General features: G+C 53.6%; 8 protein-coding genes across 8 annotated transcripts; 5 read left to right on the top strand and 3 right to left on the bottom strand.

The window, feature by feature from the left end:
* Positions 1–1,006: 1,006 nt before the first annotated feature.
* On the bottom strand, positions 1,007–3,132 carry BU25DRAFT_446684 (uncharacterized protein; the record flags this gene model as incomplete). Its single annotated transcript, XM_033709503.1, has 2 exons — positions 1,823–3,132; positions 1,007–1,772 (listed from the first exon to the last, which is right to left on the bottom strand). The coding sequence occupies exons 1-2, from the start codon at positions 3,031–3,033 to the stop codon at positions 1,007–1,009; spliced, it is 1,977 nt and encodes a 658-aa protein (XP_033564680.1). The 5' UTR covers positions 3,034–3,132.
* A 762-nt stretch (positions 3,133–3,894) lies between these two features.
* BU25DRAFT_408420 (D-tyrosyl-tRNA deacylase-like protein) lies at positions 3,895–4,926 on the bottom strand. Its single transcript, XM_033705814.1, has 3 exons — positions 4,800–4,926; positions 4,519–4,749; positions 3,895–4,468 (listed from the first exon to the last, which is right to left on the bottom strand). The coding sequence occupies exons 1-3, from the start codon at positions 4,804–4,806 to the stop codon at positions 4,191–4,193; spliced, it is 516 nt and encodes a 171-aa protein (XP_033564679.1). The 5' UTR covers positions 4,807–4,926; the 3' UTR covers positions 3,895–4,190.
* Positions 4,927–5,063: 137 nt separating this feature from the next.
* BU25DRAFT_408419 (uncharacterized protein) lies at positions 5,064–7,545 on the top strand. The gene is made up of 3 exons (XM_033705813.1): positions 5,064–5,455; positions 5,505–7,084; positions 7,369–7,545. Exons 1-3 carry the CDS (start codon positions 5,201–5,203, stop codon positions 7,427–7,429), a joined length of 1,896 nt encoding a protein of 631 aa, XP_033564678.1. The 5' UTR covers positions 5,064–5,200; the 3' UTR covers positions 7,430–7,545.
* Positions 7,546–9,256: 1,711 nt separating this feature from the next.
* On the top strand, positions 9,257–11,173 carry BU25DRAFT_258697 (IFRD domain-containing protein). The gene is made up of 3 exons (XM_033701700.1): positions 9,257–9,587; positions 9,697–9,971; positions 10,020–11,173. The coding sequence occupies exons 1-3, from the start codon at positions 9,409–9,411 to the stop codon at positions 10,901–10,903; spliced, it is 1,338 nt and encodes a 445-aa protein (XP_033564677.1). The 5' UTR covers positions 9,257–9,408; the 3' UTR covers positions 10,904–11,173.
* Positions 11,174–11,369: 196 nt separating this feature from the next.
* BU25DRAFT_408415 (peptidyl-prolyl cis-trans isomerase D) lies at positions 11,370–13,080 on the top strand. Its single transcript, XM_033705812.1, has 5 exons — positions 11,370–11,484; positions 11,534–11,601; positions 11,648–11,912; positions 11,964–12,128; positions 12,182–13,080. Exons 1-5 carry the CDS (start codon positions 11,475–11,477, stop codon positions 12,790–12,792), a joined length of 1,119 nt encoding a protein of 372 aa, XP_033564676.1. The 5' UTR covers positions 11,370–11,474; the 3' UTR covers positions 12,793–13,080.
* Positions 13,081–13,482: 402 nt separating this feature from the next.
* On the bottom strand, positions 13,483–14,385 carry BU25DRAFT_429485 (cell surface protein; the record flags this gene model as incomplete). The annotated part of the gene is made up of 2 exons (XM_033708553.1): positions 13,483–13,538; positions 13,707–14,385. 2 exons carry the CDS (start codon positions 14,383–14,385, stop codon positions 13,483–13,485), a joined length of 735 nt encoding a protein of 244 aa, XP_033564675.1.
* A 2,312-nt stretch (positions 14,386–16,697) lies between these two features.
* On the top strand, positions 16,698–17,585 carry BU25DRAFT_306630 (uncharacterized protein; the record flags this gene model as incomplete). The annotated part of the gene is made up of 1 exon (XM_033702072.1): positions 16,698–17,585. A coding segment is annotated over one exon (888 nt), but the record flags the coding sequence as incomplete, so codon positions are not given.
* A 709-nt stretch (positions 17,586–18,294) lies between these two features.
* Positions 18,295–22,738, top strand: BU25DRAFT_334970 (uncharacterized protein; the record flags this gene model as incomplete). Its single annotated transcript, XM_033702562.1, has 3 exons — positions 18,295–18,942; positions 19,000–21,307; positions 21,375–22,738. 3 exons carry the CDS (start codon positions 18,295–18,297, stop codon positions 22,736–22,738), a joined length of 4,320 nt encoding a protein of 1,439 aa, XP_033564673.1.
* Positions 22,739–24,753: the final 2,015 nt, after the last annotated feature.

Below are 24,753 nucleotides of genomic sequence, written 5' to 3'. Positions count from 1 at the left end.
GTATCGATAGTGACTTGGGGTATCAAGAAGCTCTGAAGCTTCTAGTTTTCGCTGATGGGACAAAGAGAGCAGTGAAGGGTGATATGGACGTCTTTTCGAACAATGACAAGCAATGATGACACTCCTACTTTCAACCACTTAACTACCGAGCAGCCAAGTCTCTTAAATAGAACCGCAGATCTCACAACTACCCCAGAGCCAAGTTAGCACGTTCATGAATTCCAGTCACAGAGCTCGGGAAGGTCCGGCTGAAGGCACCATTGGGCCGACTGCTGAACCCGAGGAAGCTGGCATGGTGAATCAGCGACCAGCACGCGCAGCTAACGCTGGAGCGTTGTTAAAAGTTCCCTCGGCCCAAAAGGAAACCGCGCGACTGAACGCGTGACTGGTGCAGATCCGGTGGATGAGGGGACCATCGGACAGGGGCTTTGACAGATGACGTTGTGTGCCAATTGCTTGGGGCTGGACCTCAGCTTGGAGAGTGTCTTTGCTCAATTGCCCTTTCTCACCACACTGTTGCTTATGCTGAGGTGGTAGTCTTTGTGGCACGCGACCTGCGTGCAGCTTCACATGCCGACGTGAGTGCAGTCTTTTCTTTACTGCATGACATGTGATGGTGCAGGTCGTCAACCCCAGATTTCGCGTCCGATCGCGCTAGGCCGGAAAAGATGACTCTGCATAACCTCGGCTGTCGAATCCGGCATGGCGTACGCATGGCCAGAACATTTGACAGAAGCATCACGATGATGGAACGCAAATGGGATTCGAGAATGGTACGAATGATGAATCAGGCCGGTTTCGGAGCGGTGAGCTTTATCGTTTTGAAACCTCCATGGCGATATTTGAAGCTGACTCTGTCAAACAAATGCCGCAAAGCTTTCGAGATGTTATCTCTACTTCCGTGCATCCGGAAAAGCACATCTTATCCGTGCTTCAGCACCTAGAATACGAAGTGAAGCATGTTCTTAGATATTTTTGTAATATACTATTATAACTAATGATTATACTAATGGTAGCCCTTGAGTAGCCCGTACGAGTGGCTCGCAGTGGCTGCAGCAACACCTCTCGACAACGGCCACCAGTCCTGTTCGAGCAAGGCATTCCGAGTGAATTCACTCGAGCTCGACACCTGCCGTGCAGCATGATAGCACAGAAAGATCCTCAGACACCAGTCAACCAGACTGATGATTTGAGGAAAGCCCAAGCAGATGCGCTGAGCTAGGAACTGCTTGATGACTATCCTCCGGTACTTGCCAACATATATTGGCCCTTGCTGGTTCCTAACGAAGGTATCCATTTCCGAGTACTTTACAGCACGGATATCCTCAAGACGAAACTCGGAGCTTTTCGGAGTCGCATTGTATGCAGGCTCGGCCGGGGCGCATCGTAGCTTCTTGAGTAACGACCACCTCAACTCGTTCAGTCGACCTCTCCGAACAGGGCTTCGAGATACTGCAGACGCAGACTGAGTGAGTAGCTGCGCCAACAGCTCTGGACGCGATATCCAACACGTTCGATCCTTCTCGTCGGTGAAGATGCATTCGCGATCGATTGCCTCCGAGGTGTGAGCGTAGTGGACGAATCGTGAGTAAAATGCGGGCGTCAAAACGCGAATCTCGAACTCCCTCACCGTGCGTCCTCTGGGAGGGCGAGTGAAGTCTATGTTTTGCTTCGGTATCTCGGGTATCGTAGTGTGAAGTATGATGCGAAAGTCATCTTGGGCTGTATTGACAAGATGAGTCAAGTAGTCATGAAGCACCTGCTGAATTGTGCTACGGCGGTCAGTACTCGATAATTCGTGATTTTTGACCGTGGCACTTACATTTCTGATGAAGTCGGTAGTCGACCCAAGCTGGGTGTAAGTACTTCTGGTCGGAACCACACATGCAGATTCCGCTTGTAGAACAGGTTGAAAGCTTCCTTCAATATGCGTGGAAAGGTCACCAGACCAACCCACCACCACCTCAATATAAACCATGCCGCACCGAACAAGCCAAATTTCTCGGGATCAAGCGGTGTTCCAACGCAGTTCAGACGCGCCACGACCTTCGCATGGTCTTTAGAGGACTTCAGAGTAATTGTGTTGTCGATCATAGGATTCTCGTAAGCTGCGTAAGGAAATGGGTTCTGAGCCCTGAGCGCATACGAGCCCTTGCGCGAGTTGAACGGCGAAGCGTGAAAGTCTTTCATCCAGAGATCCATGAACTGCGACTTGGTACCAATAAATATGTCTGATCTAGTGTCTTCTTCATGCGTGGAGCCTGGAGTCTGTGGTGGACTGGAAGGATTGGTGCCGTTCAACAGGTATATCCGTCGCTCGCCAAATGTGTTGTTGAACTCGAGTATCATATTCTTGAGCTGATGCTCTCGATCGTAGATGTACCAGAATGATACAGGGTTGAAGGAGTAGCCAAAGAAGCGCGGTGCGGTGACCAAGTAGGCGTACGACCAATCGTTATCAGCAACATTTTGCTCCCTCAGGAACGTCTGTAGTTTTCCATAGAACCCAATCTTGCCGTTTCCTCGAGTGAGATAGTCGACAGCTCTGACGCGCAGCCACCAAGTGCCTAGTTCTTGGTCTGTCCCAGTCGCAACGTCGCGCCCATCAGAAGTCACACCACCAGGGATTACTGGAAACCCACATTGCAGATACGAATATTCGAAGGCGTGACGTTTCGGGAACATGCGCGCATGTTTCGTCTTACACGGAAAGATCCTGGTCTTTGGATGCTGAAGGGTCCATTTGCTTATGTCATTGGGTAGTTCGTTCGCGTTCGTGTCATTGCTAGACTTGCGTCGTGATCTTAGTCCCTGGATGGCAACTGGGACTGTGATGAGAGCAAGGACCACCATCGAAGACCCCACTGTTGCTGCAGATGCATTCCAACTCTTTTGCAAGAATACTATCAACTCTTCTCTTGCCAACCAGGCTGCGATAATTCCAACGATTCCGCAATCGGTTGTCAGTTGGCGGTCTCCAAAGTACATTCGTACGCCTGCGCCGAGCGCCCAAGTGGCGAAAGCAGTAAACATCGCCGCGCAGCACTCACAGACACTACTAAAAACGGAATGAAGAAGCAGAATAGAAGAGAAGGCCGCAAAGGCCACGAAACACTGTACGCAGTATGATTTTGAGATTGTTGCTACAGCAAAGGTCTAAAAGTTCTTGAGATATGTATCATCTAGCCTGACACGCACTAAACCGCATCTTGTCTGTCTATGCAAGGATTCCATCGCGCCGTCGCCTTACACCTTGACCACATTTGCCATGCGATCGCAGGCCTCGAAAACGATCCTCTTTGTGCGTTCTTCGCTCCGAGTGGAGTTTCTTTGCGGAGGATTTGCATTCCGTACCACGAATGACGGTGTTGCCACACGTCGGCGAACCAAAACGTCATCCCATGGGACTGTTTTGAGCGTGCGGTTAACGAATCAGAACAGTTAGAAAGGGACTCAACCCCATAAAACGTTACCATAGCCACACCTGGCCGGATCTCTCTATCCAGCTCCACGGTCACGGTCTCACGGTCTGGTCCAGATTGCTAACTGCTGATAAGATCGAGAGCAGTCGGATGTTGCACAGGCTCGTTGCATATGGCATCGATACGCACGGCAGTTGAGTCTGGTGCTGAATTGCTTTATCAGTGCCACCAGCTCTCCCGAGAAGCAGAGGTTATGAGGCAGAAAGTCGGAATAAGTGATAGGCCGAAAATTCGCAAAGGCTAATGGCGCTCTGTTCATGAGGTAAGTCAGTGCTTTTTGCTGTTAAGCAATTGTGAGAGTGCTGACGATCGTGCAACACCCATACGAGTCACTTCGACGCAGAGTAGATGTTGCGCTTCCAATGTCCTCAATTGCCAGCACAAGGTGCCATAAGCTATCATCAATGTTGGGGTTTGACATGATGTATTCGTGGAGAGGCCCAGTGTAAGGGATTGCCTGTGTTCTGTGGTGTATAAGGATATCAAGTCTATACACCATTTCTACTATGGAGTTGAAACGCTGAGACTTGATCATCTTCATGCAAGCTTGTTGACGTATGTTATACCTGAAGTATCTCCAAATGGCCTTACACATAGGCTGAAACCCAGACGAAGAAGGGCTGTGTCGACGCCAATGGCAATCTATGCATTGCCACCGGCCGCCTTTGGCGGGGTGGTGTCCATCTGTATAGTAACCTGATCACAAGGTCAGCATGCTATCAGTGTATCAGACCTGCCGTAGATTTCGAGGATCGCACTCGCTGTCTGGGGGTAAGTGCAGTCTAAACCTACTGGTCCATCGTTGACCAGTGCAACGTCCATCATCGCAGCAAAGACGCCGTTTTTGACCTTCTCTGGGCCATGCTGGGCCTGTACTTGGTTGAAGAAATGTTGATACAAAGTTCTCGCCTTCTCGCCGCTTGCAGACTGGTGAAAGTCTGGTTTGTTGCCTTTCTTCGTAGTTGCAAGCAAGGTAAACTGGGAGACTGCAGGTTATCAGTGACTCGTGCATACTGGCTGCAGCAGCTGTGCATACCACACAAGACCTCTCCATCGATCTCTTTTACATTGAGCTTCCATCGTCCTACAGGATCTGTTGAGTCATCGTCCCAAAGCTTGGTCTTTAAGACCTTAGCAGCCATAAACTCTATGTCTTTCTCGGTGTCATCTTTGGAAACTGCAGCCAATACTAGGATGCCCCTCCCAATTGACGATATGAGCTGGCCATCAACAGTGACTGACGCGGACTTGACTCTCTGGAGCACGGCTGTGCATAGTCAATGGCTGGGCGCTGCATGGCTTGCAGTAGAGACGTACTCCTCATGATGGCGGGGTAGGTTGATACAATTCAGATCTTGGAGAAAAAGGCGTTCGACTTTAAGGGTATCTAAGAAAAGAAGGAACTACACGTCAGTACAACATCAATTTGATTGCCTAGACTGGCTTTGATGATGTTTAATTGACCAAAACGCGTGGACGCGCTGGCGGGGAAGGAAGGCTAGTGCGACTTGGCAGCGCTAGCCGCAATCGCGGTACCTCACTGTGGACGCATTCGACCTTCACGCTCGCCAACGCCTGTGACAAACACTCTCCACCCATTGCGACCGAGCAAACGCCCCCGCGCTCGCCGTCGACGCCGCCACCTCACTCTCTCCGTACGAATCACACGCCCCGTACCCTGTTACACGCAAGCCCTCGCGCGAGGCTACGCAAACACCATGGCAGCTCGCAAGCTCCAGCAGGAGATTGACAAATGCTTCAAGAAGGTCGCGGAAGGCGTCGCGACCTTCGAGAGCATATACGACAAGATCATCCAGACGTCGAATCCTTCCCAGAAAGAGAAGCTGGAAGACCAGCTGAAGAAGGAGATCAAGAAGCTGCAACGGTCGCGCGACCAGATCAAGACATGGGCTGCCATGAGCGAGATCAAGGACAAGAAGCCGCTACTGGACCACAGGAAGCTGATTGAGACAGTAGGCGGCTGCCAATCGTGGGGAATGATGTCATGCTAATGCTGCGCAGCAAATGGAGAAGTTCAAAGCCGTCGAGAAGGAGATGAAGACCAAGGCATATTCAAAAGAAGGGCTATCATTAGCATCGAAGGTCGATCCTAAAGACCGTGAACGAATGGAGATGGTCGAGTTCCTGCAACACATGAATGAAGAGCTGGAGCAGCAAGTCGAGAAGATCGAGGCTGACGTGGAGACCATGCACGCAAGCGCGAAGAAGGGCAAGAAGTCGGACACCTCGAAAGCTGAGCGGATAGCGGAACTTGAAGAAACGGCGGAACGACATAAGTGGCATCAAGGCAAGCTGGACTTGCTACAACGAGCGCTAGAGAACAGCAATGTCGACACTGAGCAGGTCAAGGAGATCGAGGACAGCATCAAGTACTACGTCGAGGAGAACCAGAACCCTGACTTCATGGAGGACGACACAATATACGACGACTTCAACCTCGACGAAGAGGAGGCTATCTACGGCATGGGCAATGAGGCAGATCGTGTCTCGTCGCAAGACACACAATCGGTAGCAGAGGAGCCTGAAGCCGAATCACGACCGACGGTAACGAAGGCAAAATCTGGCGAAGCAGCAGGGGCACGACGGCCTTCGACACAACTCAAGTCACCATTACCAGTGCTGGCGACATTACACACGCCCTTACCTGGTGCATCAAATACAACAGCAAGCTCCATGAAGCCAGCACCGATACCAACGCGAACGCCGGGAGAGCCGCTCAAATATGCATCAGCAGCGGCAGCTGCAGCTGCGAGTGACAAGAACGGAGTAGGAATAGCGCCTCTACCGCCGCCACCAGGGTTGGCCTCAGGACTAGCTCTAGGACGTTCGAGTGCTACAGCCTCACCAGCAATCACGAATGCGCAGCCAGCATCACGGGCACAGCCACCCACTGAAGCACCATTGCAGCTGCAACCGGCCAAGTCACCGGCGGCTACATCAAGTGTACCAGCAACACCTGCTCCAGAGAAGCAAAGCCTATCACGTGCAGCATCAACTGAAGATACCAAGGCTGCAAGCAGGAAGAAGACACCAGCGCCAGAGTCTGCAGAGGAGGAGGACGAGTCGCAAACAACAACGCCACCTCTCACCAACGGTGAATCACATGCTGACGACGAAGATGAGGAGTCGGTCTATCACCTGCCATCGAGTTTACAAGATCTACTCGATTCCTTCGAGGCTACAAAGAACGACATTAGCGCGTCTGCGACGAAACCTCCAGACGAGCGAATGCTGGTAGCATCAATGGCGACCGCACCTGACTCCGCCGATACTGAGGCACCGCGCCACTACCGCCCACAGAACCCATACCCCTTCACACCCTCGCACTACCCTCAGGAACCGCTGGCGATATTCGACGATCCTCGTCTATACTCTCGCATCGAAACAGACGCTCTGTTCTACGCCTTCTACTACCGCCAGAATACATACCAGCAGTACCTTGCAGCAAAGGCGCTGAAGTCACAGAGCTGGAGGTTCCACAAACAGTACCAAACTTGGTTCCAACGCCACGAAGAACCGAAGGCAATAACCGAAGACTATGAACAGGGAACGTACAGGTTCTTCGATTACGAGAGTACATGGTTAGTCTACACCGGTGCGAAGTGTATCGATGCTTTTGGGTCGCCACCATGAACATCATGACTTGCGCGCAGCAACGCAGCACAACTCAATTGCAGAATTGACACTTCAAACTCTGCAGAGATACTACTTGTATAGCAAGTTAGTTCCCTGTCTGGGTTTGGGTTTTAACGATGCGTTGGGAAGCTGTTGGTTGCAGTGGTCAAGGAAGCTCTGGAGGTGTTGACTTGAGAGATTGGTATCCTTCGTATAACATTGCTTGCATGACCTTGCTAACACATTCCAGGATGAACCGTAGAAAGGCAGATTTCCGATTTGCCTACAAGTTCTTGGAAGACGATCTATGATCTCGCTCTTACCCAGTCTTCAGCAGATTCTGCTATGGTTACGCTGGTGTCGTTCTGTATTGAGTATAGGTAGTTCTGGAATGGGTTCCAACGTGGAACGTATTGTTCGCTTCTCAGTCACGGGACTCGCATGCACAATCTTTGCATATCACACTAATCGCAACAGGCCGTTCTGTCAGATGAGATCGCAATGTATGAAACGATCGAGGGCCTGGCCATGCTTTGCAGCTCAATTTGACGTTTCTCTAAGCTTGTGGCGACGTCGAGCAACTGGTCACTTCAAGGTCAAGATGCATCTGACACGCAGTAAGCGTACATCGCTTAAGACCGCAAGCCTACACAAAGGCACCCCACAAGAGGCTGCGCTGCAGACGGCATTGTCCAGTGGCTTGTTTAAGCGAGAGGTCCTCACGTTGCCAGACCTCACTTGTTGTGCGCCCGGGTAACCCCCCTCGTATCGCATTCACAATTTGCCGGCTAATGATCGAGATTTTGTGCAGAGTATAGATGTTTTCCGTTGGTGAATAGTTTATGGTTCACTTCCGGCGTCTAGGTTCTGCACACGACGGTCATCAACCACGGCTCCGGTAATACCTAAGTAGCACATCTCAAAGCCTTGGCCATCTAAGACGCGCAATTTCTGCTTACTGAGTCGGATAAGTGCCTAACTCCCAACGAGACTTGCCGCCCTTTGCGATGCACCGGTTATCGTACATGACGGGAAAAAGTATCGAAATGGATGGAGCCCTTCACGTTATACTTCAAAGCGCTTGCGGGTACTCAACAGCAACAGCATTTTGGGAAGGAACTACAGGTAGCCTATGGGTCGCGACTGCCAGATGCTCACGGCCGAGATCGGTGCACATTCACGTCAACAGACAGGTCACAGCGCTTTGCATCGGCCACTCCGCATCTCAGCTATAGGTTGTTGTTGGTGATCATCTTGCGCTGGGCAACCAATCGTAGCAGCCCAGTGTTAACCATAATTTCCTTCTGTTTGCCTTCAACATACTAGATCTACGTCGACCGACGATTCGATAAATTCAGAAGTGCATAATACCATGGAAGACCTGTCCGGCGTTGGTCAGACTGAAGGGGGACGCAAAGCAGTGACAAGTAAATCAAAGTGCAATCCTCATTTGACTAACTTCGAATACATCGTTACACAACCGCAGGACATTGTGCAAGATGTAGGTGGCTGATCAAGATATTGGTGAGTGTGAAAACATAGAGTAGCGGAGGTTGATATGACTGAGAATTGATGAAGGACTGGTAACGCCGATTTATGTATTAATCAGCAAGCCAGGGCGCCCAATGTGCCAAGGTCCGCAACCCTGCTTGTAAAGATGGATGTCACTTCTGTGGTTCGTTCAGTTCCGAGAATAACTTGAACTGTTTGGGTGACCCTTTGAAAAGATAGACTCTACTACTGGGAAGGTACAACCCAGAACTATGGTTCATCCGCCAATCAGAGCTAGGCAGTATCTGCTTTTTCATCATGCGACAGGTGCCTCCTGACAGTCTCGTATTCCAAGTGTGACTGTACAATTTGGAAGTCTGCAGTTGAGACAATAAATACATCCTAGAAGATGTCATGTAGAAAGGTTGTCGCATGCGGAGGTTTGTCGTTGAAAGAGTGGGCTATGACGTGTGACGGAGAGGTATTCACTAGCGCCACACATGCATTTGGATCAGGCAGCGCAACCACAGGTAGAGTCCTCTAACACTCAGCGACCTATCGTTGCTCCTACAAATATTCATCCCTTCCAGTCCATCGCCACCGGCTGTGACTCATGTCGTATAAACCTCACATATATCGATACTCGACTGATCTACCCTTGCAATAACTGCGATCACCTTACCTCCGGCCCCCGCATTCGAAGCGCCCAACCGCCAGCGCACTCAAAGTGCTGTTCGAAAGCACATATTCCTACAAAACTAGCGAAGACCGCTCACATACCCGATTATCCTTACTCAACATGCGGGACCTCCGCAAACAGGCTCTCGAGAGCCACAAAACCATGTCGCGTAAAGCGCGCTCAAAGATCGCCTCTGGCGCCTCCTCAGCGGCCGCCTCACGAACGGCTAGTCGCAACGTGAGCCGTGCTCCCTCAGACGATGGCGATGACGGCTATCTCAGCGACGACACCGCTTGGAGGTGAGTTTTGGACATCTCCTACCATCTTTTTGTTGTTTCCCCACATCGCGCTTCGCAGTGTGACATCATTATCCGCAACGCGAATGTCGCGCTAACACTTTCACCACAGCACCAACTCCATCGATGAGATCCTCAACGGCGAAGATGTCCAGATTTCTGAGGAGCAATGGAAATCTGAGCTCAGCGTGCGCATCGAGCAGATTACTAATTTGAAGCGCAGCAGCGCTGAAGGTCGTACTGAAAGTCTGAATGCCTACGCACACATTCTCATGGCACGCTATGCCAACGAACAGATCGAGCCTCACATCAGAGAACTGCTCCAGTCAATACTTCGAAGTATCAGACAAGAGGCTACAGAGCGTGAGGCTGTCAAGGCGCTCAAAGGTACGATAGATTCTGCACTACTTGTCTGACGCAGCTAACATCCAGTAGCACTTGCTGCAACCATCGTGACCCTCGACACAGGTGACATCTACGATGATGTTTCGGGCGAACTTAAGCGAGCAATACAGTCGGAATCTACCGAGGTTCAAATCAACGCGATCCACTGCCTTGGCCTGGCTGCCTTTTTTGGCGGAGCCGGCGAAGAGGAGATCAAGGACATCATGACACTGTTCCTCGAGATCGTGGAAACAGATGGAGTGTCTGTTGACGCTCAGGATAATGGTAATATCGTCACTGCCGCTCTGGAGAATTGGGGTTTGCTTGCAACAGACATCGAAGACCTCGAGGAAGAGACAGAGGCGGCCGTTGAAGCCTTCGTGGATCAGCTCGAGAGTTCCGATGCTGGCGTACAGATCGCTGCAGGAGAGAACATTGCCTTGTTGTATGAGAAGTCGTACACAGCCCAGGAAGAAGACGAGGAGATCGAGGCGGCGCCAGAAGACGAGGATCATCCGGAGTACACCAAAGGCGGTGAGAAGCTGGTGAAGCGTTACCAGGTTTACCGTAACCAGCCCAAACTGCTGCAAACCCTTGACGAGTTAGCAACTGTGTCTTCGCGCAGGATATCAAAGAAAGACCGCAAGACATTACACTCCTCATTCACAGACGTCCGCAACTCGGTCGAGAAGCCATCGCGTGGCCCTGGGTACTCGACAGCGATCGATCAAGAAAGCGGACGAGCATATGGCGCCGGTCGCATGAAGGTCAGGATCAATCGCAACCTTGAAGTCAGAATCGACAAGTGGTGGAAGCTTCTGAGGTTGAACGCCCTGCGAAGAACGCTTCAAGGAGGATTCGCATATCACTACGAGCAGAATGAGATCGTTTCGTCAGCTCTGCCATTCTCTATGGGCCGTGGCAAGAGCTGGTAAGCGATGTGTCCGCGGTGTAGAGGTCTTGCATCTGATTTGTCGATTCAGCATATATACCTGGTTTGCATCGGCGTTTGGACTACCCATTGCTAATGACTGCTTGCAAGAAGGCGCATTTATGAAAGTAGAGATAGGAGTTTCTTCAACAATCATCACATGGAAAACATCACTGCGAGCCTTGCTGTGCACGGTCTCTACACACATTCCCCGCGTTGCCCCTCACCAATCGATTATGATGTTTACCAACTGCGACAGAATCTCCTCTCATTCTTTGTGATGTCTGCTTCCTTCTATAAATCCTTTACATGTGATTTAAGGCCTTCCCTCGCCACTTTCGCCAGGCAGTGATGGACGGTCGCACTTGCTGCAAGGCAGCTGGCGCTTGGCAAGGCGGCGGGGAGGCTGTACAGCTTCGTAGAACTTTCTGGTAGCTTTACCGGAGCTTTTCTTCGACCTCATTTCGCACCACAAACCTTATTTGACAACACAGAAGCTCACTGCTACACTCCTCACCCCTCAATTGTGTATACAAAAGCTTCAACATCATCTCAACAGCAACATACAAGCAATTATGGCTGACAGTAAACAACTGTTACTCTCACCAAGCACGCACTCGCTGACGTGTTACAGAGCGCACTCGCTGCTTCTTCGACATCGCCATTGGCGGAGTGAAGGCTGGGCGCATTGCCTTCGAACTCGTACGTTCCCTACCAGCCTTAGTAGTGATAACTAACACATACGCAGTACAACGACATCGTCCCTAAGACCGCCGAAAACTTCCGCGTGTTATGCACCGGCGAGAAGGGTGTCGGCAAGGCTGGCAAGCCTCTCCACTACAAGGGCTCGAGTTTCCACCGTGTCATCAAGGGCTTCATGATTCAGGGTGGCGATTTCACAGAAGGCAACGGCACAGGTGGTGAGAGTATCTACGGTGAGAAGTTTGAGGATGAGAACTTCGAGAAGATCCACGACAGGCCGTTCTTGCTGAGCATGGCGAACGCTGGACCTGGTGAGTCGGCTCCTGGAGAAGACAGATGCGGCCATTGCTGACATGAGACAGGCACCAACGGCTCGCAATTCTTCGTCACTACCGTTCCCACACCGCATCTGGACAAAAAGCACGTTGTTTACGGCGAGGTCATCAACGGCAGGAGCATCGTACGACAGATCGAGAACCTGAAGACTCAGAGCGGCGACAAGCCATTGCACGACGTTACTATCATCGGTAAGAGACAAACGCGCAACACTGGCTAGATTCGGGAATTGACATGAATATAGACTGCGGTGAGTTCAAAGGCGACGAATACGAGAAGGCGACCGAAAAGACCCCCGACGTTACAGGCGACCCTTACGAGGACTTCCCCGAGGACCAAAAGCCAGGCGAAGAGGAGTGGGAAGGCGCACAGATCCTGAAGATTGCGACTGAGCTGAAGGACATGGGCAACGCCGCGTTCAAGAAGCAGGACCTCAACCTCGGAATCAAGAAGTACCAGAAGTCGCTCCGCTACCTGCACGAGTACCCTGCACCGCAAGACAATGACCCCGCAGAGCTTTGGAAGAGCCTCCAGGTACTGAAGATCACCGTCTATTCCAACCTCGCCCTTCTCCAGAACAAGACCATTCAGTACACCGAGGCTGCCGAAAGCGCAACGAAGGCGCTTGAGGTTGAGGGCATTACAGAGAAAGATCAAGCGAAGGCATATTTCAGAAGGGCGCAGGCCAAGGTTGGCAAGAAGAACGAGGAAGATGCGCTGGCGGATCTGAACAAGGCTATCAAGTACGCACCAGGCGACGCAGCAATTGTCAGGGAACTGGATGTGGTGAAGAAGAAGGTACAGGCAAGGAAAGAGAAGGAGAAGAAGGCGTACGCAAACGCGTTCAACTTCTAGACACGGATGATGAAGGCCGGTGTAGAGGTATAGGTCCAACAGCATGCTTGCGTGATCGATGAGATATCATGAAGGAATGCATCAGCGCGCACACCACGATCCAACAACACCTTGTCTCAGCTGCCATTGTACGCAGCTAAGCCTCATGCACCTCTAGATGGTCTTAATTATGTATGATTGTAGGCGCGAAAGATCGGGAAATTTTGAAGTTCCACTCCAACGGCTGGACGCCTCAGTTCCAGCCTCAATTTCACGAATCAAAGATTTACGTATACGAATGTATATCCACTTTCGAGTACTTTTGTACGAGTTTAAAGACGCCAAATAACTTCTGACATTCCAGGAAACCCTGGAGACGATTACACTGCCCAGAGTATCTATCAGGACCCACTTCACTGTTCAAGGTTCGACAAGCTTCCTGTAGTTAGTTGGACAGGTGGACGAATTGGTGCATAGCTGGGATTCGAAGTGTAGATGTTTTTTTCTGGTGAGGGAGGGGATTTTGAGGTTTGTATGGGGAAGGGGGTTTGGATGGATTTTATGGTTGTGTGAATTCGTTTGTTTGGATTTGAGGTGTATGGACTAAAGTGTGCTGTTTAGCGCCTAGTTGCCCGAGTTTGAGATGTTAAGGATAGGCCCGGAGGTGCTTGATGAGGAATCGTCGCTGTTGAGCATTGTTCCACGCTGAGCCTAGGCGACGAAGCGCTTCGCAACCGCAGACCCACTGCTTGAGTCCGAAGATGATCCTGTCCCAGCAGTTCCAGCTCCTCCCTGAGTCTTGCCATTACCATTACCATTACCGTTTATAGACGTAGTCGAGCCAGTCGAAGAAGTGCCAGTCGAACCAGTCGTCGATCCTGTCGATGCGCCGCCAGTCGCACCTCCCGCGGCCGTACCATTCCCAGCCGCAACACCATCACTCATCTGAAACGCAATAACGCCTCCAAACGGCCCCGCCTTGTTGCTGTTCGCAATCTTCATAAAACATACATTCTGCTGCCCCGCCACGGTACCCGAGCACGTCGTCCCAGCCGGCACCTGCACTGCAATCGGATAGTCCTGGTTGACATTTGACGCGCGCTTCACCAGCCCGCGGGCACGCAGCGCCCAGTGCTCCAGGCTGCGCGGCACCTGCCCGTTGGCTTTGATATTGCCCTTGTTGCCGGGTACATCTTGCATGACATTCGCCTGCACGCCGGTGGAGAAGGCGCCGGTGCCTGTGGTATCGATCATGGCGGATACGGGACCTGCGCCATCTGTCGTCACGATGTGGAAAGTACCAGTGATCATGCCGCCGTCGCTGACTTGAGGGAGGGTCGAACCGCTCTGCTCCATTGTGTCGGCGACCATGGCGACGGTGTTTTTGCCCTGCCCTTTGGTCTTGCCGAGTCCGTTGGTGGCGACCTTGGTGCTGCCGAAGATGGTGGTGTCGGGCTCAGTGACTTTGTTTTTGCCTGCGCCGGGGATGATACCGCCTTGGATGCCGATGGCGGTACCGTTGCCGCCGGCGTCGCCTTGAACGGCGGCGATTTTGCCGTGCGCGGCGATGAAGGCGGGGGCTATGGAGCTGAGGAGGAGGACGGAGAAGCGCATGTTGGCTGGGTCGAGTGAATTGAGAGAGATATTGTTGTATAGGGAAGGAAGTAGAGATTGGAAGTTAGGAATAGAATGTATGCTGCAGAAACGAACCAGCCGCTCTGATTAAAAATTTGATGAGGAAGGAAGAGACGAATTTGAAGCTGCAAGCTGCTGGTCACAATTAGAAGAAGATAATAGCCTTTTATAGATCTCTCCTTACCGTCGTGAAGTTTTCCGAGGACAGTATAGTCGTGTCCCCTCACACAGCATAAAGGCGCAGAACAGGCCTCACCGTCACCAATGGCGGAGCTTCCGCTCGTGAGTCTCAAGCCCTAGATCCGCGGCAACAAGGCTAGGTAAGACTTGTCTGGAGACAATCCATCTTCGTGTAGGGTGGGACAAGGCGAGACATGTGTGACAAGCTTTGACAAGCTTTCAGGTAGGCGCTTGGTGGGTCTGTACAAGCCAGACATTGCCCAAGAACGGAGCTGAGGCCTGTTATGATAGCTCGCTGGTTTCTTTTACCCTCAGACTTGCTCTTGACCTGATTCTCGAGCATTTTGTCAGTAAACATTCATCCAAGCCTCGTCGTGAAAGCATGCGATCCCCGATTTCAGCCGAACTCGAATCACAGATGTGGGGTGGATAACCAAAAAGGATGTCTTGACGTTCTGAAACTTGGCCATCATCAGGTATACTGACAGCGTGCGACAGACCGAGGAGTGGTAAAGTTTGAGAGGCATGAAATCGCGATGGCGCTGACAGCGGGTACTGAAACGGGCGAAACGCCTCCTTTACCGAAGCGCCCGCTCTGCTGGACGAATCGAGGCTGAGACAAACCCTCGATTGGCCAGCTGGACGGGTGTCAGATCTTTCCAAACAGTTACATCTGAGTGATGGCCCACGATTTTGAAAACGCAGACGTCGATACGGGCTGCGTGCAGCGCAGAGTGGCGCGTGACGTGACGAAGTTCGTTGTCGAAGCTGTTTGGAAGCCAGCTGGATGTCGAGGACTGCGTCATAAGGGCGGAAGTTGCGAACAATGATGCCGCTATCAAGTTTGGGACCGAAAATGTCAATTAGCTGCACTGACAGCTGCCATGTCCTGACGGCAACGAGCTTTGGCAAGCAGTTGTGCTGTCGAGACTGCAAGATTCATCACCTTTCAGGTGGGTGCAGAGGAAGTGGTGCTTCGAATTCAGATGACCACATTATTTCCATTAGGATGTAGTGGGCTTCCGTCGATCTCGATTAAAAGGAATTTTCGAGCCGTGGAGGTGTTCGTGCATCATTGCGCGTCTATAGCACACCCCCAAGAAAACCGGTGGGCGCCTCTGAAACTGGTGTTCGTAAGGAATGGCGCGCGCATTGTCATTGCTGGCTCCTGTGAGCAAACCAGAATAGGCCGCTCGATGGTAGACACGTCCATGAGATGAGATTGTGCTGCACCCCTTCGATGAAGTGCATCACCTCGTGTCGACTTGGCGGGTGGTGTTAGTTAGACTACGATCCTCGGACTTGAAACTTGGTTCATAACGGCTGCCGCTCAGGAGCGCAAACGGCTTCGCGGAACGCGTCATTAGACAGGTCAAAAAGAGGAAGGTTGGTGTTGTGTGCCTGGCTTGGTGGGATCGACGCAGATAGAAAGGGGAGTACGTCATTGGGTGCGAGTGGCACGTGGACATGGCTTCGATTGAACGAGAGGACAGCTTGAGCCCAACACTTTGCTTGTATAGACACGTGCTGAAGACAACAAGCTCGTGACGATTCCTATATACTCGAAACTGCCATTCAAATTGCTTCGTCTGCCAGCGCCCGCAATTCAAGCTTTCCAGCTTCGCGCCCGTCTCCAGGGTCCAACTCGAACCCACTTCTATAACGTCCTTGGAAGCGCATCGGTCTTGGAGAATAATTCCACTGCAGCGACGGCATTGATCGCGGCGCATAACAACGCACACGCTCAAAGCCCAACCCTCCAGCCCTCCAGCTCCGTGCGCAGTTTGCTAAACTCCTCTCCTGCCGCAGCCTCGACAACCGCGCAGCACCGCACCCCTTAGCACAACCACAGCGCCACCTGCACAATGTCCCCGCAACAGCCCGGTCCGCATTCCCCAGGCGCGCCCCTGGCCAGGCTGGCTGAGGACACAGCGACGACGGATGGGGAGAGCATTTTGGTGAAGGGGAAGAAGCTGCTGGGGCTGGGCGGCCAGCAGGAGGGGATTGGACAGGCCGAGAGGGATGCTTTTGCTCTGGCCGAAGAAGTCGCGCCTACACGAACACTCTCGCCCACAACGTCGACTGCGCCAACCTCTCCGCCAGTATCTGCGTCCACGACCTCTGCACCATCGCTTCTACCTTCGCCCCCTCTTACAGCTTCACCGTTCGACCGACGAGCGTCTCCCCGCGGCAGCCCGCGCATTGCTCCCATCGGCATTGGCGCTTCGCCCAATCGCCGCAGCATCCACCGCACCTCCTCACCTGGACTGCACTCGCCAGCATCTTCGCAAATCTTCGAGCGCAATGTGCAGGAGCCTGAGCTATCGCCGGCGATTCCCAACCATGTCAAGACCGAAGACATGATACCGCCTGCGCTGGATGCGTCTGCGTTAGCCATCACAGACGACCACCTCAACCCAGAGAAGGTGGAGATTGTCACGCACTCGGCCCATCAGCCTGCTGCTGCGACAGTCTCTGCCAGCATGGCTGACTCGGTGTACTCGCCGTCGCTGGCAGCCGAGGACTCGGTTGTGTGTGGACATAGTGGTGTCACTGAGACGACAGAAGCCACGCCCAACTATGGGTCGCTGGATACAGAAGACGTGAAGCGCCTTAGCTTCATTTCTTTTGCAGATGTTGTGCAGGCAGAGCACGTGGAGAACGACAGGGAGTCATTTGGCCCGGCAGAGGGCATCCAGTTCATGAGCCTGAACTCGACCTCAGCCAACCGCTCGCCATCTCCCGTGCGATCACCACTGTCATCCCAGGGTCGCACAGCATCCCCTCCAACCAGCGGTGCACCCTCAGAGCAGGGCGTAGAGCACGCCCGCACACGCTCACCCGGCAGCCCATCGGCATCGCACGTTGCACACAACGCCCCCATGAACGAAGAGCTGCCTCTGCAGGTCGAGACGATGCGGCAGGCTATGTGCAAGCCAGGCACCGCCGGAGCCACACCACCGCAGTCGCAGCCACTCAGTCCTGTGAGCGTGGAGGACGAGCGTCCGTTCAGATAAGCGGTGTTGAAAGTTTGATTAGATATGTCACGGCTATGTGCAGATGTTTGCTGCGGCAGGGGTCTTTTATGCAGGGGCAGATTTGTGTCCATCTCTTTCGTCTCGTTTACCGCAGCAGACAGCGGTGGGGGGGCAGTGCAGCCTTTTGGTTTTTGGCCGATATGATATCCATGCAGTTACTGTAACGACGATGCAATCGAATACATACAAAGCTTTTCTCACTGTGTGAGCGATCACCAGCTCGTACATGCAGACTCTGTGCCGCACGAGCGTGGCCCAACAAGCGTGGCCGTCGGTTGCAAGGAGCCGGGTGGTCCAACTCGTGGCTAGGGCTGCAGATAGATGAGCGGCCAGCCTGTTTGTGTTCCAGCAGACGTCCCAACCTGACGATTCGTGCCAGCATCTTGGCCGAGGATATTCTACGCGACTCATAGCTTGCCAAGTCGCATTGATTGCACTGTTAGAGGGTACCTAGCGGTGTTAGCACTGCCAGCAGCCAGGGTCCGCGGCGAGCCTCAGCACTACTGTCCGCTAACTGTCCCGCACGCCTGCAGCGATGCGCCACACAGCTGGAACACGGTCTGCACTGTCCGCTGTCTCTCGCCGGTAGCAGCGCCTCTGAACCACCCCGACGTCCATGAGCGCCTTTCGCAGGAGGCCTCGCTAGGGCACTACCACGACTGCGCCCAGCATGGACCAGCGACAGAGCAATGGAAGCGGGAGCGGAAGCGGCAGCGGCAGGCGCAACAGGAGCCAGACGACCGCCGATGCCCAACGAGACGACTTCGCAGACTATGCGACCTTCACGACCTCGATTTCCACCAGCACCGGCACCATTACAACGACGACCTCTACCACTATACGTGCCGTGACGCCCGAGTCTGCCGCTGAGTCTGCCGCCGAGTCTGCCACCGAGTCTGCCGCCGCCGAGTCGCTGTATACCTCGCCGCCCCAGTCCCCGCGATCGCACCACGGCAGCAGCCACGGCAGCAGCGCGAACCACGCTCCCGCCCGCGCCAACAGCAGCGACACGTACAGCAGCAGCAGCCGCCATGCCCGCAGCGGCGGAGAGAGCAGCCGGCCGCGCACCCGCACCCTCGAGGAGCGCAGCACGCGGGACAGGTCGCCCAGCAGTCTGTTCATGGCGGGAATGCCGGGGAGCCGCCATCGCATTGGGTCTGTCAACAGCAGCAGCAGCGGCGGCGGCGGCGGCGGCGCAGGCGGCGGCTTCCAGAGCCTCGAGGAGGGCTTGGTGTCTTCCATTGGGCACCCCTCGACCATCCCGGGCCCCTCGCTGCAGCCTCCGCTGCGCACCGCCAGCAGCAACACCCGCCGCCCCGTCAAGCAGCAGGCGCCTCCGCCCCCGCCGCCCCCGCTGCCCCCGCCGCCGCCGCAGCAGCAGCAGCAGCAGCAGCAGCAGCAGCATGCCTCCGCGTCCGCAAACAGCGCGCAGCCCGAGTCGTGGGCCTCGCCCGTCCCCGCGTCCGACGTGCGCAAGCTGAAGAGCCTCATGCGCACCACATGCGGCAAGATGCAAGGCCTGCTGGCCTTCCGCCGGGGTGAGGCGAACGCGTGGGCGCTGTCGTACTGCTTCATCAACGACGAGGCCGGCAGTCTGCTCTACGAGCCCAAGAACGACAACACGCACACGCGCACCCTGATCCCGGACCTGCGGGGCTGCCACGTCAGGAGCGCCTACGATGGGGAGGCCTGCACCGCCTACCTGCATGTCACGGTGCACAACTCGAAGCTCGAGGTCCATCTACGGCCGCCGACGCAGGAAGAGTTTGACTTGTGGTTTGCTGCGCTCCTGTGTTGGCAGCCTATGCGGCCGAAGGGGATACAGAACAGGATGGCCAAGCCGCAGGCCCCCGTCGTGATCGAGCGCAGGCTGGCAGACAGCAGACGGCACTCTGAGGTGTCGTTGCTGAAAGAAACACCCAAGAAGGAGGCGCCCATCATCAAGGTCGGCAAGATGATCTACTGGGACACGAGTGTGACGTACAGTAACACAGGTACGCCCAAGTCCGGGGCTGGGAGGCCACAAGCCTACCGCGTCCAGAGCCACGGCTCCAGGCGGTGGAGACGGGTTTCTTGCACGTTGCGTGAGAACGGCGAGCTCAAGCTGTACTCGGACACCGACGTCACCCTCGTGTCGACCGTCCAGCTCTCCCAGCTCTCGCGCTGCGCCGTTCAGCGGCTGGATCCCTCGGTTCTGGATAACGAGTTCTGCATCGCCGTGTATCCGCAATATACTGCCGCGTCTTCATCGATACCGTTGTTGCGCCCTGTTTTCCTGTCACTGGAGTCTCGAGTCCTGTACGAAGTTTGGATCGTCCTTCTGCGCGCATTCACCGTCCCACAACTGTACGGCCCCAAGTCAGACACCCTGCACGAGGAGGGTCCTCTGTCGCCAGCATTCGAAACGCAGGACATGTTTCGCATGGAGAAGTCGCTGTTCTTAAAAGTCATCGAGGCGCGGTTAGTGCCGCCTGTCAGCCCCAAGGTTGCTGTTGGTGAGGGGCCGACACCGTTACGACCGTCTTCCTCTGCCACGACGAACCCAGGGGGATACCTCATCGAAGTGCTGCTGGATGGAGAAACTCGCGCGCGCACAACAGTGAAGAACGAAGGCAATACCCCGTTCTGGAGAGAAGAATTCGAATTCTTGGACCTGCCGGCACTGCACACGGCCTCACTGTTGCTGAAGAAACGACCACCGAGCTACAACCGAAACGACAAAAGCATGTTCGAGAACGCAATTGGCACCGATGCGTATGCGTCAGAAGGCGGGTACGCTGGCATTTCATTTGATCAGACGCTGGGCAAAACGGATATTTATCTCGATGATCTGGGACCGAACCAAGAGCTGGAGAAGTGGTGGCCACTTGTGAACATGTACGGCAACAGCGTCGGCGAAGTGCTTGTGCGCGTCAGTAGCGAGGAGTGTGCGATCCTGATGGCTCGCGACTACTACCCCTTGTCGGAGCTCCTACATCGCTTCTCGAACAGTCTGACGCTACAGATAGCCCACATGGTGCCGAACGAGCTCAGAAGATTGTCCGAATATCTGTTGAACATCTTCCAGGTGTCTGGAGCAGCTGTAGACTGGCTGTGTGCGCTGGTGGAGGAGGAGATTGACGGGACGTTGAAGGACTCGCCTGCAAGCCGACTTCGCTTCAGTAAGAGGCTTGGATCCAGCGACTCGAACGAGTCATCTCTCGGCGCTTTTGGCTCTGCAAGCGACCGAGAACTCTTCGTCCGAGACATGGGCGTCAACGCCAAGTTAGAGGCTAACCTACTATTCCGCGGCAACACTCTCCTCACCAAGTCGTTGGATCTGCACATGAAGAGGCTGGGCAAGGAGTACCTCGAGGAGACACTATGCGACAAGCTGAGGGAGATCAACGAGAAAGATCCTGATTGCGAAGTCGATCCCAACCGAGTGTCGTCTCAGCACGAGCTAGACCGCAACTGGAGACGTCTCATCAATTGCACGGAAGAAGTGTGGCGAGCAATCTACAACTCTGTACAAAGATGCCCGCAAGAGCTGAGGGTCATCTTCAGGCACATTAAAGCGTGTGCTGAAGACCGATATGGCGACTTCCTTCGCACAGTGAAGTACAGCAGTGTGTCTGGTTTCCTCTTCTTGCGCTTCTTCGTTCCGGCAGTGCTGAACCCAAAGCTGTTTGGCCTGCTGAAGGGTACGCCTATCTCACTACTCGACAGCTTTCGATTACTGACACCACACAGATCACCCTAAGACGAAAGCTCGAAGAACATTTACACTGATCGCAAAGTCACTGCAGGGTTTGGCCAACATGTCCTCTTTCGGCACCAAAGAAGCTTGGATGGAGCCTATGAACGCTTTCCTCACTTCGCATCGACAGGAGTTCAAGAAGTATCTGGACGACATTTGCTCGGTATCAACCGCAAACTCGCCAGCACCGCCAATTCCGCCATCCTACAGCACGCCCATCGCCATCCTGCACCGCCTTCCTCCAACGTTCAAAGAGGGCTTCCCATCGCTCCCGTACCTGATCGACCACTCGCGCAACTTTGCGATGCTCATCAGCCTCTGGCTTGAGAACACCACTAAGACTGCTCACGAGATCCAAGCGGGCGATGGCGATCTTCTTCGGTTCCACAACATTTGTGTGTCCCTTAGCGAGCGTACGAAAGATTGCTTGAACCGTGCCGAGCCTGCTGAACGCCCTTCTTCGTCATTGAGCGTCAAGTGGGAGGAACTGATTGAACAACTGCAGGGTGCAAACCTGGATGCTGGACGGGGAGCAATGACCAGGAGCCGAGGAGCGATCAAAGAGGAAGAGCTGGAAGATATACCGACATCGCCAGGTAATGGCGCTGGTAACGGAGACGACTACTTGTCATCATCAGCTGCTACCACTCCCATAACCATGAGACCACCGGCAAAGACAAGACACCAACAGAACTCGAGCATTTCGGCGTCCCAAAGCTCGCTCAGGAGCAACAACTCCCACCAGATCTCGTACATCAACCCCTTCGCCAGTCGCGGCGGGTATGCACCTTCAACGAACGAGTCTATGACCACCTCGCAGTCAGCATCAGCATCTGCAAGTGCATCGGCATCAGCCGGGGAGGAAACACCACCCGGCTCTAGTGATGGCCTGCACATGGCACCCGCACCTTCCTACCCACAAACGCATACCAACCCCTCCGGCTCGACTGGCTCCTTCCAACGTAGCAATCCCGCTGCACCCATCAATACATCCCACTCCGAGCTCATGTCTCCTGACTCTAACATGCGCACCGTTCGCCCCGACCTTGAGAACCAGAGCAAAGAAACGAGCGAAAACGGTTCTGTGCACGAAGAAGAGTACACCACCGCGCTGCCCGCTTTCTCCTCCCAAGCGCCCAAAGAACTGAAAGAAAAAGAACGGAAAGAGCGCGGTCTGCGCGGCGTACTGCCGTTCCAGCGCAAGAAGAAGGACAAAGACCGAGATAAGGAGAAGGACCGCGATAAGAGCAAGCATAAGGAGAAAGACATGCTCGATCTACTCGAGAAGGAGCGCCGTGGCGACTACTCGTTGGGCAGTATGAGAGGCAGACCCGACAAGGATAAGAAGAAAGAGGAAAGGGATGAAGAGTTCTGACTACATGGTTGGTTTACGGGGGAGAAGCCAAAGGGAAAGGGTGGAGAGCAGGAGATCAAGAGGAGGAAGAGCGAGGGCGAGTTGTTGAATAGTATCTCGAAGGATGCTTGAACGTTGATCTACAGCAGCGAGATGGGATGCTTGTATACACACAACATACTACATGGCACGGACCTAGACGGCGGTCATCTGCTTCGAAAAGCACATGCGGCGCCTTTGAGTGTCGCGCACAAAAGCATCGACGGAGGCACATCTACCATATTGAATATGCTGGTGGATGTTTGGATACCATGATTTTTTGCTTTTGTTCTAGATATTTCACGAGAGGATTGGGGAGGGATTGTTGCATTTCCCGAACGGAGCGTAGCATAGCATAGCATATTTATGATTGTCACTTAGCCCGGCGCCTTCCTTTCAACACCGTTGCCCTGAGCGCCTTGAGCGCTCCTTCCCTCTCGACTGCGGCAAGTCACCAGCGCCGCCAGCGGGCTGACGACCTCCTCAACTGCGGCAGCTCCTCTCACCTTACTCCGTCACCATCACTCTCCACTCCATAGTAACCGATTCGTCATCATGTGAACAAGCACTTCCGGTACCTGAATCTTCCTCCTGGTACGTACACATCTCCTGCGCTCTGCAGGTCAGATGACGGACGCCTTAAGCCATAACTGCGCAATCGAGTTTACGCGATAGCCCTTGCATCCGAAGAGCATGGACGTACAGTCAAGCTGCGCCATGCAGACTACTTTCGAACTATCAATCGGGTTCTCGCTAAATATGTTTGGATCAAAGGAAACCGAAGCCTCAGGCGCCTCACCCAAATCGACAGCATGACTCGGATGGAGTTCCCACCTCAACGGTACCATAACTTCTACAGACCGAAAGTCTCGCTCGGGTCTCGCAGATGAAAAGAAACGTGGAGGCTGGCTCTGTAGGCGTGGGAACTGGGCCATACGTGATCCTTCACCATCACACTGGGTCTAAATCGACGTTCTCCTCGATTTGCAGGATGAGCCGTTGTTGACTATGGTGATGGATGAAGCTCTCGGACGACCAGGGTAGCATTGCGGACATCAAAATCTTCACCATGACATATCTTATCGGTGTTGGTGTACCCGCATGTAAGCCACAACACGAACCGACTTCTTGAACAGATGCAGCGCGTCCTACGGACCGTATTACTGTCGGTAGTACTGCCCGTACTACGGGCACGTGATCAGTACCGTAGTGGAGGTGAGGTCAACAGTACGGTACTCCGTACGTAACTAGAGGAGCGACAGTACTACTGACGGATCAAGGCTTGGCATGGGATGGTTGCTGTGAAGTACCAAATTGGGCCCGTGCACCATTGTCAAATCTTAACACCACTCCCAACGCAAGGGCTATTGCAACAACCTCAGATTTGCTTAATTGAGTCACATGTGATGCACTAGCGTCTCGCCTAGGGGCTTGGCAGCTGGTTAGCATCAATTGCCACCGTCATTGTTTTGTAACTATCCCTACAACCACCACAACGCCCGTACGCTTATGGCCACCCACGCCTCTACACCCACCAAAAACAAGCCCTGGCTTACACAATCAAGTCCTTCACCATCAAACACACATACAACATGCTAGGATATTGCGGACACCTGACAAAGGAGAGTAAATCCAGAGCTTTTAAAGGCATCTTGGCCCTGGTATGATGCATGCTCTGCCACGTGGTATAAGGCCACTAGCCCCTCTACACTAGTAGATGTTGGTGAAGGTCTTCTGCCTTGCTCTGCCGTATATGTAAGCACCTCTGGTGAGAAGGTCCTTAGGTGTGAGAGGGACCCAGCTGGGGATACCAACTGCTCTCTGAGATGGATGGATTGGTAGAAGGAGGGTTCAGGCTTGTTGAAGATAAGGGTGTAGAAGAGACTAAGTGTGGGGATACCACAAGTAGTGGGAAGTATAAATGATGAAGAAGGGATCAAGTGTGGGAATACCACAAAGGATCAGAGAGAAGTATAAAGGAGTGAAGAGTGAATGTG

This window comes from Macroventuria anomochaeta, assembly GCF_010093625.1.
Source record: "Macroventuria anomochaeta strain CBS 525.71 unplaced genomic scaffold BU25scaffold_7, whole genome shotgun sequence".
Lineage (NCBI taxonomy): Eukaryota > Fungi > Ascomycota > Dothideomycetes > Pleosporales > Didymellaceae > Macroventuria > Macroventuria anomochaeta.
This window is presented reverse-complemented; position numbering and strand designations above follow the sequence as displayed.

Coding starts and splice junctions, on each gene's coding strand:
- BU25DRAFT_408420 (XM_033705814.1), bottom strand. Junction 4,469..4,518: donor CGATGGAGAGGTCTTGTGTG/GTATGCACAGCT, acceptor GATAACCTGCAG/TCTCCCAGTTTACCTTGCTT.
- BU25DRAFT_408419 (XM_033705813.1), top strand. CDS start 5,201: ATGGCAGCTCGCAAGCTCCAGCAGGAGATTGACAAATGCTTCAAGAAG. Junction 5,456..5,504: donor ACAGGAAGCTGATTGAGACA/GTAGGCGGCTGC, acceptor AATGCTGCGCAG/CAAATGGAGAAGTTCAAAGC. Junction 7,085..7,368: donor TTCGATTACGAGAGTACATG/GTTAGTCTACAC, acceptor AACACATTCCAG/GATGAACCGTAGAAAGGCAG.
- BU25DRAFT_258697 (XM_033701700.1), top strand. CDS start 9,409: ATGCGGGACCTCCGCAAACAGGCTCTCGAGAGCCACAAAACCATGTCG. Junction 9,588..9,696: donor AGCGACGACACCGCTTGGAG/GTGAGTTTTGGA, acceptor CTTTCACCACAG/CACCAACTCCATCGATGAGA. Junction 9,972..10,019: donor GGCTGTCAAGGCGCTCAAAG/GTACGATAGATT, acceptor AACATCCAGTAG/CACTTGCTGCAACCATCGTG.
- BU25DRAFT_408415 (XM_033705812.1), top strand. Junction 11,602..11,647: donor GGCGCATTGCCTTCGAACTC/GTACGTTCCCTA, acceptor ACACATACGCAG/TACAACGACATCGTCCCTAA. Junction 11,913..11,963: donor CATGGCGAACGCTGGACCTG/GTGAGTCGGCTC, acceptor GACATGAGACAG/GCACCAACGGCTCGCAATTC.